This window comes from Panthera uncia (assembly GCF_023721935.1).
Source record: "Panthera uncia isolate 11264 chromosome E2 unlocalized genomic scaffold, Puncia_PCG_1.0 HiC_scaffold_20, whole genome shotgun sequence".
Classification (NCBI taxonomy): domain Eukaryota; kingdom Metazoa; phylum Chordata; class Mammalia; order Carnivora; family Felidae; genus Panthera; species Panthera uncia.
In genome coordinates this window covers 19,564,354-19,577,653 of record NW_026057589.1, presented here as the reverse complement: position 1 = coordinate 19,577,653, position 13,300 = coordinate 19,564,354, and the positions used below count along the sequence as shown (strand labels likewise).

Below are 13,300 nucleotides of genomic sequence, written 5' to 3'. Positions count from 1 at the left end.
ATTTAAAACTATAAAAACCTTCCTTAGCTCAGAGGCTGTACAAAAACAGGTGGCAGATCTATATAATGTTCTTTAAATGACAAAGTTAGAGAACAGATTTGTGATCGCCAGGAGTGACAGATGAGAATATGGCTCTAAAAACGTGGCATGAGAGAGCCTGGCGGTGATGGAATAGTTCTGTGTTTTGATTGTGATGCTCTTGTACAAAGCTACACATGCATGTGCGCGCGTGCACACACACATGCTTATATGTATAGCTGGTGAAATATAAGCTCTGTGGCTTACACCAATGCCAATTTCCTGGTTTTGATATTGTACTGTAGTTATGTAAGATGTTAACACTGGGAGAGGCTTGGCAAAACACACACAGGCTCTGCCTGACATTTATTTGCAACTTCCTATGAATCTACAATTTTTTCAAAATAAAATATAAAACAAAACAGAACAGGGCCATAGTTTGCCAACTCCTGCCATAGAATTTTAAGATGGCTGATAAGCCCACTATACCTATGGGTCGTATTAACTTTAAAATAAGTAATATTTACTTATATAATAATGTGCTGTGTAGGAACACAGCACAGTGACAGCTCTCTTACAGGAGCTGACATTTTCTCGTTTGTCTACAGGTCCCAGAGGGTTCTTCAGGAAACCTCCTTCTTGGTGATTTTAAATTCTGTGTTTCACTGCTTCACTTCCTCTTTGAGTCGAGAGGCTGAGGTTGAGAGAGACCTCAAGGAAAGCGGACAGAAGGCATATTGATAATTCTGCCTCAGAAGAGGGTGGCTCTCCAGAATTCTGGCCACAAAATAGCATGGACTCGCTCATTGGGAAGTGTGTTCCCCCACACCCCTTCAAGCATCCCTGGATGCTGGTGTAGTATTTCCATATCTATAGCCCATTGCTTTATCCTTCAGTATGGTTAATACTGCCCCTCTGGGCCTCACTAGAGGGGTCTGTATCGAATATCTTATTGAATAAGACACCATGAAGTCCCTTTCTTAAGAGGGACAAGCTCAAATCTCTGAGACCACAAAAGAGCAGGCCAGGAAGACTACTTTTCTAGAAAACGACCACACATTGCTAAACTTGCTGAAAATTAATCCCTAATAACAAAAAGTCTATTTTTCTTTCCTCCTCTCACTTCTTAGATGTTTGCTGAATATTTATTATATGCCAGGGACTGTGCTTAGTGTTGAATGAATGGAAAACAGGAGCCCGTACTGAATGCCTTCCTCATGTCAGGGACTCTTCTAAGTGCTTCCTATATAACTACATCTTCAACAGCCAAATGAAGCAGATAATATTACTCTTTTTATGCTGAAAATGTCAGCAGTAAAGAGGATATAAGCTGCAAGTGCTTGAGGCCTCCACGCAAAGCCCCAACGTGAAGCCAACCAGGGAGAGAGCAGGGTAAGAAACAGAGACTGAGCCCTGATGACATTGTTTAAGGATCCAACACGCCTGAAGCTAACCTGTCATTTCAATTACGCACATACATTCCTTTATACGTTAGCAATTTCAACCTGGGTTTGTGCCACTGGCGTCTGAACGAATCCTCCTGGGAACATGGTTGTGATTCTCAAGGAACCTGGTGGTGAGGAGCAGGAGATGGACAGATATTTATAATCAGTAATGCAGGTGTATGCAAGGTATAACAAGTGAGCGTCCAGAAGAGAGAGTGAATGGTGTCCCTTGGATCAACAGGAAGATCATGCGCGAGATGTTATGTTTGAGCCAGGCCTCCTGTGGGAGTAGAGTCTGCAGTTGGACAAATCAAGAGTCTTAGAAAAAGGGAGTAGAGGCAAGAGGGAAATTTTTGGTAAGAGGAAGCTGCATGTACAAAGATATGGCACATTTCACATATTCTACTCTGGAAACTGATCAGAATTTACCGAGTGGGCCAATAGGTATTGCAGATTAAGGGTTTGTCAGCGGCCATTATCCTGAGAGCTTTCAAATTCTTGTGAAGGGGTTTAGATTGTATTTGGTGGCAGATAGAGACCCACTGAACCATTCAGTGAGACTGAGCAAGACACCTCCCACAGGCCTGGCTCATGGGAGGGACCCAAGACACGGAGGTCCTGTATGTCCAAGGGTCTATAAGAGATGGGTGGCGTTATAAGGTGCACATTGTAAAGATCACTGCCCGTTTGGAAAGTAATGGGGAGGGAGCCCCATCGCAAGGAAGATCGCGGGGGCCCAGGTGGAAGGTGAAGCCTTGCTAAGCCTCACCGCCTGGAGATGAGAGAATAGGGCTCGGGTGAGGAAGATCTAGGAGGTAGAAATGAAGGACTAGGGACAAATAGGATTTAGGGACTGAGGGTTATCTGCAGGTCTAAGTGACCCCCAGGCTGCTGTCTTGGATGACTGACTTCATGCCAGTGCCAACTTCTGAGCTGTGGAATGAAGGAGGGTAAGCGCATTTGCAGACAGGCAGCAGGGGAAAAGATAATGAGGTCAGGTTTTAGCAAAGGGAGGCGGGATGTCAGGCAGACAGTTTTATATACATATAGGTCGAGATGTTGAGAAGGGGGCTAGACTGGTAATACACTTGGAAGTGACTGGCATACATCTCAGTGTTTCTCAGCTCTGGCAGAACCTTAGTATCACCTAGGGAGCTTTCAAATATACGGAGGCCTGGGACCCCCGAGTGGGATCTTCTTTGCCGCTGACATTCGTAGCAACAGGCTAGCAACAGTAGCAGCCCCCTTATTGAAGGACAGCTGAATCCTTGCCTGTAGACACCGATCTGATTGGTTAGGGGAAGGGTTCCCAGGCTGGGTGGGCATCATGGGTGTACCACCTGCGCAGTCACACAGGGCCCTGTGCTTCTGATCTTCCTGCTTGTTTCAATTCTCTGCTAGCATCATCTTAAAGTCTTCATCATTTTTGAAACAAGGGGCCTTACATCATTTTAATTTTGCCCTGGGGCCTCCAACTTATGTAGGCCATCCTGGGCCCAAGCATGGGTATTTTCGAACACTCGCCAGGTGATTGTAATATGCAGCTGAGTAGCACAGGGACAGAACAGCTTAGCCCAGGAAACATGGAATGGGAAGTTTGTGGATGGAGCCTGCAGAAACATTCACATTCTATGGGGGGATGGAAGAAGGGGTTCAGGCAGGAGAAGCAAAAAAAAAAAACAACAACAACAACAAAAAAAAATCAGAGAACTAGGGAAGCAATAGGAAAGCTGGAGACCTCAAAGCCAAGACAAGGGAGGGTGGTCAGCACATTTATAACACTGCAGCTCTATGTTAACTAACTTGGATTTAAATTAAATAAATAAATAAAAATAAGTACAGCTTTGTGGTTTTGGTAGGACTATATTTCACTTTAACCATTGAAAATTTAGCCTCTAAATTGAGTTGAGCTGTAAGTATAAAATACACACCAGATTTCAAAGATTTAGTTAAAAAAATGTGAAATACTTCACTAATAACCTTTGTATTGATTACATATTGAAATATTAATGTTGTAGATATACTGGGTTAAGTAAAAGGGATTATTAAAATTAAAAAAAAAACAAAGGTGGGGGGGGTTGCCTGGGTGGCTCAGTCAGTTAAGTTTCTGACTCTTGGTTTCAGCCCAGTTCATGATCTCGTGGTTCATGGGTTGGAGCCCTGCGTGTGGCTCTATGCTGACAGTGCAGAGCCTGCTTGGAATTCTCTCTCTCCCTCTCTCTCTGCCCATCCCCTGCTCACACGCTTGTTCTCTTTGTCTCTCAAAAATAAAGATTAAAAATTTTTTAATTAAAAAATAAAATAGTGCAGAGAGATAAACAGCTAGGTGTTCAGGATGACACTTATTAGCTCAGCCAGACCATTAAGCCAACACAGGATTGAAGGTGAACAAGTTAAAAACAGGACAGCAGGGTTCCAAAGAGCTCGGCCATGAAGGAAGGGGAAGAAAAAGGGCTGTGACTAAAGGAAGACAGTAATTGTTACTTTTTTTTTTTTTTTAAGTCTAACACATGTTAATATTGGTGGGAGGAAAGCAACGGGAAGCGTGGGCATGAGGGTAAGTAATGGGAGGGTGACCAAGCAGATGTTGGGCAAATGGGTTAAAGAATTCAAGTTCTGTGAGGATGGACTGCTGACCCATTCGTACCATCTTTGTGTCTGCGAGAGGCTGTGGCATGTGACAGGTGCTCACACCCTCAGATGTGGTCAGCAGCCAGAACGGACTAGAGGGCAGTGGTAATTCGAGGCTGGAACCAGAGTGGGTCACTTGCTAGGAGGGGTGGGTCGCAGTACCTCTGTTCTGCACCTTTTCCACCACTTTGCTGTGGGCGTCTTTTATCTGCTGCGGGTTGGTGATGTCCATCTGGAGCACAGAGACGCGCTTGGAGCAGGTTCTTCGCAGTTCCTCTGCTCCTGGTCCCTTTTCATTCAGAACTCCGACAAATACCGTGAAGCCAAGCTCATCCAAATATTTGGACAGGGCATGGCCAAATCCAGAATCACCACCTGCAAGGGATGAAGGCAAGACAAAGTGGGCTCAGACTCAGGTGGCAGGAGAAGTCACTTAATGAGGAAAACATTCCATGCTAGGTATGATTGTCCACGTTTTCTGGAGACGGTGGCACTTGAGGAAGTTTCTTTATCTGCTAAGTGGAAAAATGCACAGACAAGCCAAAACAGATGCATTTCTCTGTATAAAAAGAAGAAAGTTAGGTAAAATTTGGAGTGGGGGCTTAAGTGAAAGGGGAATTTCTGATGGAGGGATGGTCCAGGAGTGGCTGGTGGCCACATAACTTAGGAGGGAAAATAAAGACACATCATGGAAATTTTTCTATTAATCTCTGCTGCGTCATATTTGATGTAGCTTCCATCACCCCATAAAATCTTCAGTGAATCATTCATTACAAACTAATACCTTAGGGTTGGTTTTGGGTTTTAGAGACATAACAAAATGTCAGATCCTGCATCCCTGTGGACAGAAGTCAGTAACAAGAAGCCTCTCAGTCCCTTCTAGGTTATGAAAGATGATGGCTCATAGCCACCTGCACTGCTCATCTCCTCAGAACTTTTTCCCCCATGATGGCCTTCTCCCAAGTTGTTGAATAGACATCAACCCTAGAAAGATAGTTGCAACAGAAACCAGATAGAAGGCCCTAAGTGCATCACTTTGTGGAAATAAATGGGTGACAAATAATATGTAAAATACCCCTCATATTTTGAGGTGGGAGTTTACCCAAACCAGTCTGCAGGATATTATGGACCCTTGAAAAATGGTTTTATGCCCACAAGTGTTAGATATCTGAAGGTCTGAATGAAGGCAACATGCACATAAAATCACCTGTTGAGCCACAGCAGAATAAATACCCAACAGTCAATATGCCTCCAAAACTCTAAAGGTGAGACATAGTCTTCACACTGGCTGGGTCAGGTGATCTTTCCTGTAAACCTTGAGGGATCCCTCTTATCAGCAGTCAGGGGCTATAGTCAGACATCTACCTAAGAACTGGAAAATATGAGAAATCAGAGAGCACGCTGACAGTTAACTCAAGGATCAATGTGTCAGTGATCGGAAAAGACATCTTACTTCCAAGCTAACAAAACCTTCCTGGAATCTGAACAGAAGTGTCACTGTCCCTAAGAAGAGGATGATCACCATTAGATGGTGAAAGGACAAACTCAACACCAAAAAAAAAAAAAAAAAAAAAAAAAAAAAAAAAAAAAAAAAAAAAAAATCAAACAATCTAATTCAAAAATGGGCTGAGGCACTGAATAGACATTTTCCCAAAGAAGACATACAAATGGCATACACATACACATACACATGAGAAGATGTTCAGTATCACTAAGTGCCAGGGAAATGCAAGTCAAAACCACCATGAGATATCCTCTCACACCAGTTAAAATGGCTACAATCAAAATGACAAGAAATAACAAGTGTTGGCGAGGATGTAGAGAAGAAGGAACACTTGGGAACTGTTGTCATGAACGCAAATTGGTGCAGCCACTGTGGAAAACAGTATGGAGGTTACTCAAAACATTGAAAATAGAAATACCATATGATGCAGTAATTCCACTATTGGGTATTTACCCAAAGAAAACAAAAACACTACTTTGTAAGGATACATGGATCCTTATTTTTACTGCAGCATTGTTTATAACAGCCAAGAAATGGAAGCTACTTAAGTGTCCATCAATAGATTAATGGATAAGGAAAACGTGTTTTATACACACACACACACACACACACACACACACACACACGAATATTATACAGTCCTAAAAAAAGAATGAAATCCTGCCATTTGAGACAACATGGATGGACCTAGAAGGTATGACGCCCAGTGAAATCAGTCACACTAAGAAAGACAAATACCATGTAATTTCACTCCTAAGTGAGACCTAAAAAACCAAACAAATGAATAAACAAACAAAAGGCAGAATCAGACCTATAAATACAGAGAACAAACTGATGGTTGTCAGAGAGGCGGGGGGTGGTGGGTTGGACAAAATGGGTGAATGTAGCGTTTTACTTAACAAAACATCTTGGAGTGCTGCCTGGGTGGCTCAGTCGGTTGAGCGTCCAACTTCGACTCAGGTCACGATCTCACGGTTTGTGGGTTTGAGCCCCATGTCGGGCTCTGTGCTGACAGCTCAGAGCCTGGAGCCTGCTTCGGATTCTGTCTTCCTCTCTCTGCCCCTCCCCCGTTAGCGCTCTGTATCTCTCTGTCTCTCAAAAATAAATAAAAACATTTTTTTTTTATTTATTTTTGGGACAGAGAGAGACAGAGCATGAACGGGGGAGGGGCAGAGAGAGAGGGAGACACAGAATCGGAAACAGGCTCCAGGCTCCGAGCCATCAGCCCAGAGCCCGACACGGGGCACGAACTCACGGACCGCGAGATCGTGACCTGGCTGAAGTCGGACGCTTAACCGACTGCGCCACCCAGGCGCCCCAATAAAAACATTTTTAAAAAGTATCTTGGAGGAATATCCATGTCAGTTGATATAGTTCTTTTAAAATTGATATACCATCTTTTAAAATTGCTGTGTCATATTCCATCATAAGCACTAAAAGTTATATAATCATTTTCCTATTCATGGACATTTAGGTTAATTCCTTCTTTTGCTCTCATGCACAGTGCTGGAAAGAACATCACTTATGTGTCTCTGAATGTATGTATTTGTTTTCTAGGACAGACACTGAGACTTTCTGGGTCAAAGATAGACACGTTTAAAATGGTCATAGATTTTAGTCCTTCACATTTATCAGCAAGGCATGTGAATGCCTGTTTTCTGTCCTTTTGTCTTATTTATTTATTTGTTTCTTTGTTTATTTATTTATTGCTTGAGTATGGCTCACACAATGTGACATTAGTCTCCGAAGTGCAAATTAGCGATCTGACAAGTTTACACATTATATTGTGTTCAGCACAAGTGTAGCTACTATCTGTCCCCATACATCACTCTTACAATGACTATATTCCCCATGCTGTCCCTTTCATCCCTGTGACTTATTTATTCGTTGCATAACTGGAAGCCTGTATCTCTCACTGCTCTTCCCCCATTTTGCCCGGCCCCTAGCCCCCTCCCCCTAGCAACCGCTACTTTGTTCTCTATTTATGGATCTGTTTCTGATTTTTTTTTATTTGTTTTATATTAGATTCCACATACAAGTAAAATCATACGGTATTTGTCTTCCTGACTTATTTCACTTAGGATAATACCTGTAGGTCCATCCATGTTGTTGCAAATGGCAAGGTCTCATTCTTTTTTATGGCTGAATAATATTCTGTGTGTGTGTGTGTGTGTGTGTGTGTGTGTGCGCGCACATGTGCACCACATCTTCTTTATCCATTCTTCTATTTTTTAAAATATTTTTAATGTCTTTATTTTTGAGACAGAGAGACAAAGCACAAGTGGAGGAGGGGAAAGAGAGTGAGAGACACAGAATCTGAAGCAGGCTCCAGGCTCTGAGCTCTCAGCACAGAGCATGATGCGGGGCTCGAACTCACAAGCAGTGAGATCATGACCTGAGCCAAAGTCGGATGCTTAACCGACTGAACCACCCGGGCACCCCTCTCCTTTCATCTGTCAGTGGACACTTGGGTTGCTTCCATGTATCGACTACTATAAATAATGCTGATTGCATTTAACTTTTGCTTCTTGTATGTCCATGTGCATCTATGCTCAGGAGACAGGCCTCGTGTCTCATTACACACGTGATGGTGACGTGTAAGCGTCACCATCAGGGCCCCCAGAGGAAGAGACAGTAACAATGGAGGCAGAAGCATCTGAGCCAGGTGACAGATGTCCATCTTGGTGTAAATCAGCACATTAGAATTATGGCTCTTCAACATGTAATAATATATGTGTGTACCAGTTTTGTGAGCCCAGTGAATGTGGCTTTGCCCTGCAGCTGGACAAATTCAACTTCTCAGTCAGCTATGCTGGAACAAGCTCCTGGACAGTGCCAAGTGCCACAGATAGGTGCCAAGCACGCAAATCCCTACACCACCCCGGAAACCCCAGATGTCACTGGTGACCAGTACTGTCTTGCAAAATTATTCTCCGAATGTCAACAGGTGAGATTACCTTTCCCATTCTACACATGGGAAAACTGAAAAGGAGAGGGGCCAGCATTACAGAGATAATAGGGATAGACTTAGGCTCTCTGCCAGGGCCTAAATCCAAGCCCATGCCTCTTCGTTATCCTGGACCAGCCACCTTCTCCTTTATCTGTTTAAGAAGAGAGGGGAAGTGTGGGGAAGCCAAGTCCAGAATGGTCCTCATGTAGTCCAGCAAGGAAGGGTATGATCAACCTGCAAGTAACTAACTTAGAACCCGATTGGCACGAAGAATGGGTCTGGAGCTGGGTTACACCTGCTCTGGCGGGCAAGGCCATGTGTCCACGGAGGGCCCCTCCCATTTGTGATACACCAAACCCTGTGCTTCTGCCTCATGGTCGACGCAGCTGGGCATATTGAGGCCATGAATTTTCAAGCTTCCAATTCTCCTGACAGGTTTCTGTCATATTAGGATGTCAGCATGTTCCTTCCCTGCACAGAAAGAATCGTTCTGCAGTGCAGAGATGAAGGCCGCGGCCCCGGGTTCCATGCAGCAAAGAAACACCCAGCCAGGGCATGTGCAGAGGAGGGTGAGAAAGGTTGTCCACCCAAAAGTCTACCAACAGACGGATACAAACACAACATGGTGTATCCATCCAATGAAATATGATTCAGCCATAGAAGGAAATAAAGTTCTGTTACACACTACAGCAATGGTGAATCTTGAAAACTTTATGCTAAGTGAGAGAAGAAGGAGATGTGTTGATCCTGACTACATGTTCTCTGAGTAGAGAACAATCTGGAAGATATTTTTGAAAGTAGCGTCTTTTTAAAAAAATTTAATTTATTAAGTAATCTTCATGCCCAATGTGGAGCTTGAACTCACGACCCTGAGATCAAGAGTCACATGCTCTACAGATGGATGGAGCCAGCCACGCACCCCCTGAAGGTCGTAACTTTGACAAGCTTTGTGAATCCAGGATCTAACTCTCTAGAAAGTTCCTAGGAAGAGCCTGGCATGTGGAAGATACAGGCAAACTTCAGAGATTTTGCGGATTCAGTTCTAGACTGCCACAATAAAGCGAGTCAAATGAATGTTTTGGTTTCCCAGCATATATAAAAGTTATGTTTACACTATACTGTAGCCTATTAAATGTACAATAACATTAGGCCTAAAAAACAATGTACATACCTTAATTAAAAAATACTTTATTGCTGGGGCACCTGGGTCGCTCAGTCAGTTAAGTGTCGACTCTTGATTTCGGCTCACGTCATGATCTCATAGTTCGTGAGTGATTCAAACCCCGCATCGGGCTCTGAGCTGATAGTGTGGAGCCTGCCTGGAATTCTCTCTCTCCCGCTCTCTCTGTCACTCCCCTGGTCGCTCTCTCTCTCTCGTTCTCCGTCTCAAAATTAAATAAATAAATGTTAAAAATAATATATTTAAAAAATACTTTATTGCTAAAAAATGCTAACCATCATCTGGGCTTTTTGCTGGTGGAGGGTCTTGCCTGGATGCTGACGGCTGCTCACCAAGTGGAGTGGTGGTTGCTGAAGGTTGGGGTGGCTGTGGCAGTTTCTTAAGACAACGGTAAAGCTTGCCACATCGATTGACTCTTCCTTTAGAGAGTGATTTCTCTGTTTCATCTGATGTTGTGTGGTAGCATTTTACCCACAGGAGATCTTTTTTCAAAATTGGAGTTAATTCTTCTCAAATCCTGCTGCTGCTTTGACAACTCAGTTTATCTGCTAAATCCTCTCTTGTCATTTCAGTCATCTTCACCAGGAGTGGAAACCACTTTCACAAAGACCACTACTTTCTTTGGTCATCCATAAGATGCAACTTCTCATGCATTAAAAGTTTTATCATGAGAAGGCAGCAATTCAGTCCCACCTTCAGGCTCCACTTTTTTTTTTAATGTTTATTTATTTTTGAGAGAAAGGGAAAGCACAAGCCAGGGAGGGGCAGAGAGAGGGGGAGACAGAGGATCCAAAGTGGGCTATGCACTGACAGCAGTGAGTCTGATGACAGCAGTGGGGCTCGAACTCACAAACGGCAAGATCATGACCTGAGCCAAAGCTAGACGCTCAACCGATTGAGCCATCCAGATGTCCCAGGCTCCACTGTTAATTCTGGTTCTCCTGCTATTTCCACTACATCTGTGGTGACTTCCTCCACTCGAGTCTGGACAGCCTCAAAGTCATCCATCCATAAGGGTTGGAATCAACTTCTTCCAGACTCTTGTTAATGCTGATATTTTCACCTCTACCCATGAATCACAAATGTTCTTAACAGCATTCAGAATGGTGAATCCTTTCCAGAAGGTTTCCAATTGACTTTGCCCAGATGCATCGGAGGAATCACTTTTTATGGCATCTCTAGCCTTACAAAATGTATTTCTTAAATAATAAGACTTGAAATTCAAAATTACTTCTCTATCCACAGGATGCAGAATGGATGTTACGTTAGCAGGCATGAAGACAACATTAATCTCATTGTACCACCCCCATCAGCACCCTTGGGTGACTAGATGCATTGTCAGTGAGCACTAATATTTTGAAAGAATTTTTTTTTCCCCCTGAGCAGTGAGTCTCAATACTGGGCTTAAAATATTAGGTAAACAGATGTGCTGTCGGCCAGGCTTTGTTGTTCCATTCATAGAGCACAAGTAGAGCAGATTTAGCATAATTCTTAAGGGCTCAAGCCTTTTCAGAATGGTGAGTGAGCACTGGCTTCAATTCAAAGTCACCAGCTACATTAGCCCCTACGAAGAGAATCACCCTCTTCTTTGAACCTCTGAAGCCAGGCGTTGATTTCTCTTCTCTAGCTTTGAACGTCTTGTTGTTGAGTGAAAATCTATTGGTCGGTGTAGCCATTTTCACTATGTCTAAATACTTTGCTGCAGCTTCTGCAACAGCGCCTGCTGCTTCACCTTGGACTTTGAGGTTAGGACGACAGCCTCTTTCCTTTGCGCCTCACAAACCAATATCTGCCAGTTTCAAGCTTTTCTTCAGCTTCTTCGCCTCTCAGCCTCCATGGAACTGGAGAGAGTTAGCACTTTGCTCTGGATTAGGCTTTGGCTTAAGAGAATGTTTGCTCTTCTATCCAGACCACTGAAACCTTCTCCACATCAGCAGTAAGGCCTCTCGCTTTCTTCGCATTTGCGTGTCTGCTGGAGGAGCCCTTTTGATCTCCTTCGGGAACTTTCCCTTTGCACTCACAGCTTGGCTAAATGATGCAAGAGGCTTGGCTCCGGCTTATCGCCGCTTTCGACATGCCCTACTCCCTGAGCGTAATCACTTTTGGCTTTTGACTTAAAGTGAGAGACAAGGGACTCTTCCTGTCACTTGCACCCTTAGAGGCCAGCGTAGGGTTCCTAACTGGCCTAATTTCAATACTGCTGAGTCTCAGGGAACAGGGAGGCCCGAGGGCAGGGGGAGACGAGGGAAGGGCTGATTAAGTTTGCTATCTTCTATGGGCACGCTTCGTGGCGCCCCAAAACAATGACAATAGTAACGTCACAGATCACTGATCACAGGTCACCATCACAAATATAATAGTAAAGAAAAAGTTCGGAATACTGTGAGAATTACCAGAATGTGTCACACAGACATGAAGTGAGCAGATGCTGTTGGAAAAATGGTGTCCATAGACTTGCTTAACACAGGGTTGCCACAAACCTTCAGTCTGTAAAAATCGCATTGTCTGCGAAGCACAACAAAGCCAAGTGAGGTAAAAGGAGGTGTGTCTGTGCTGGAGGCAAATGGAGTGATGGCGTGTTGAACTTTCCCAGGCCCTGTGATTCTGGAAAACAGCAAACAGAATCGCCCCCTCTCTTTGTTTCTCAGGAGACACCTTAGTGCAAAGAAGTCACCTGCCCCCTGTGACCTGGGTAACACTCATGGATGCTCCCCTGGCTTACCTGTGACAGGGCCAGACCCAGGCCCTCCATTGCTCCATAAATAATTAGCTGAATGGCCTGTCACCAGCGAATCATTGGAAAAAAGTGCTTGTTAACCAACATTTGGTGCAGATTCTCTTCTTTCCCTGGGCCCTGGCCCACCCCCAGCCTAAGCCAGTAGACAGCCACTCCTGAGAATAGGCTGGTCTCAGGGGAAAACCTTCTCTCATCTGTCTGGTCACAGCCTGCCTGTCCATGCAATGCCCCTCGCCTGGAGCCATCTGCACATGTTTACTGCCCCTTCTAAAAGCAACATTCTGTTTTTGGTCCAACCCTTGAGATACTTGCAGACCTATGGTCAGAGTATTCCCCATACGACGCCAGTCCTATCCCCCTGCAATAACCCTTTCAAATAAAACCTCTCCTTACTAAATCAGGATTTGTTTTTATTTGACGGTGAATTAACAAAGCCAAAGTTCATAGAAGGCCATCTGCTTATCCTTATCTGTAAGAAGGCACAGCACAGAGGCCTGGGTGTGAGCCTTGGTCCCACCATCCCTACCTATGCAACCCTGGTCAAGTTATTTAACTTCCCTGTGTCTCCGTTTCCTCATCTGTAAAGTGGACTTACTAATGATACCTAAACCAGTTAATCTTTGTGATGTGTTTAGCAGTGCCTGTTCCCAGTAATAATTATATAGATTTAAAAAAAAATAAAACTGTTATCCTTCCTGATTTTCAGGCCTTTGCATGCACAAATTGGTAGACGAAGAATTTGTGTCTGGTGAGGACCAACTCAACATCTCAGTTAAGATGCATGCTGCCTGAATCTGCGTCTTCCACACATGAGTTTTGGAGAATGTTCTGTGTA

General features: G+C 43.9%; 1 protein-coding gene across 2 annotated transcripts in view; it reads right to left on the bottom strand.

Moving 5' to 3' along the window:
- Window positions 1-13,300, bottom strand: part of HSD17B2 (hydroxysteroid 17-beta dehydrogenase 2) — a 90,872-nt gene that overhangs the window by 37,608 nt on the left and 39,964 nt on the right. For both annotated transcript variants that reach the window (XM_049622465.1, XM_049622466.1), the window contains exon 2: window positions 4,257-4,469. In XM_049622465.1, the coding sequence (XP_049478422.1) occupies window positions 4,257-4,469 (213 nt within the window). The remainder of the gene's footprint in view (window positions 1-4,256; window positions 4,470-13,300) is intronic.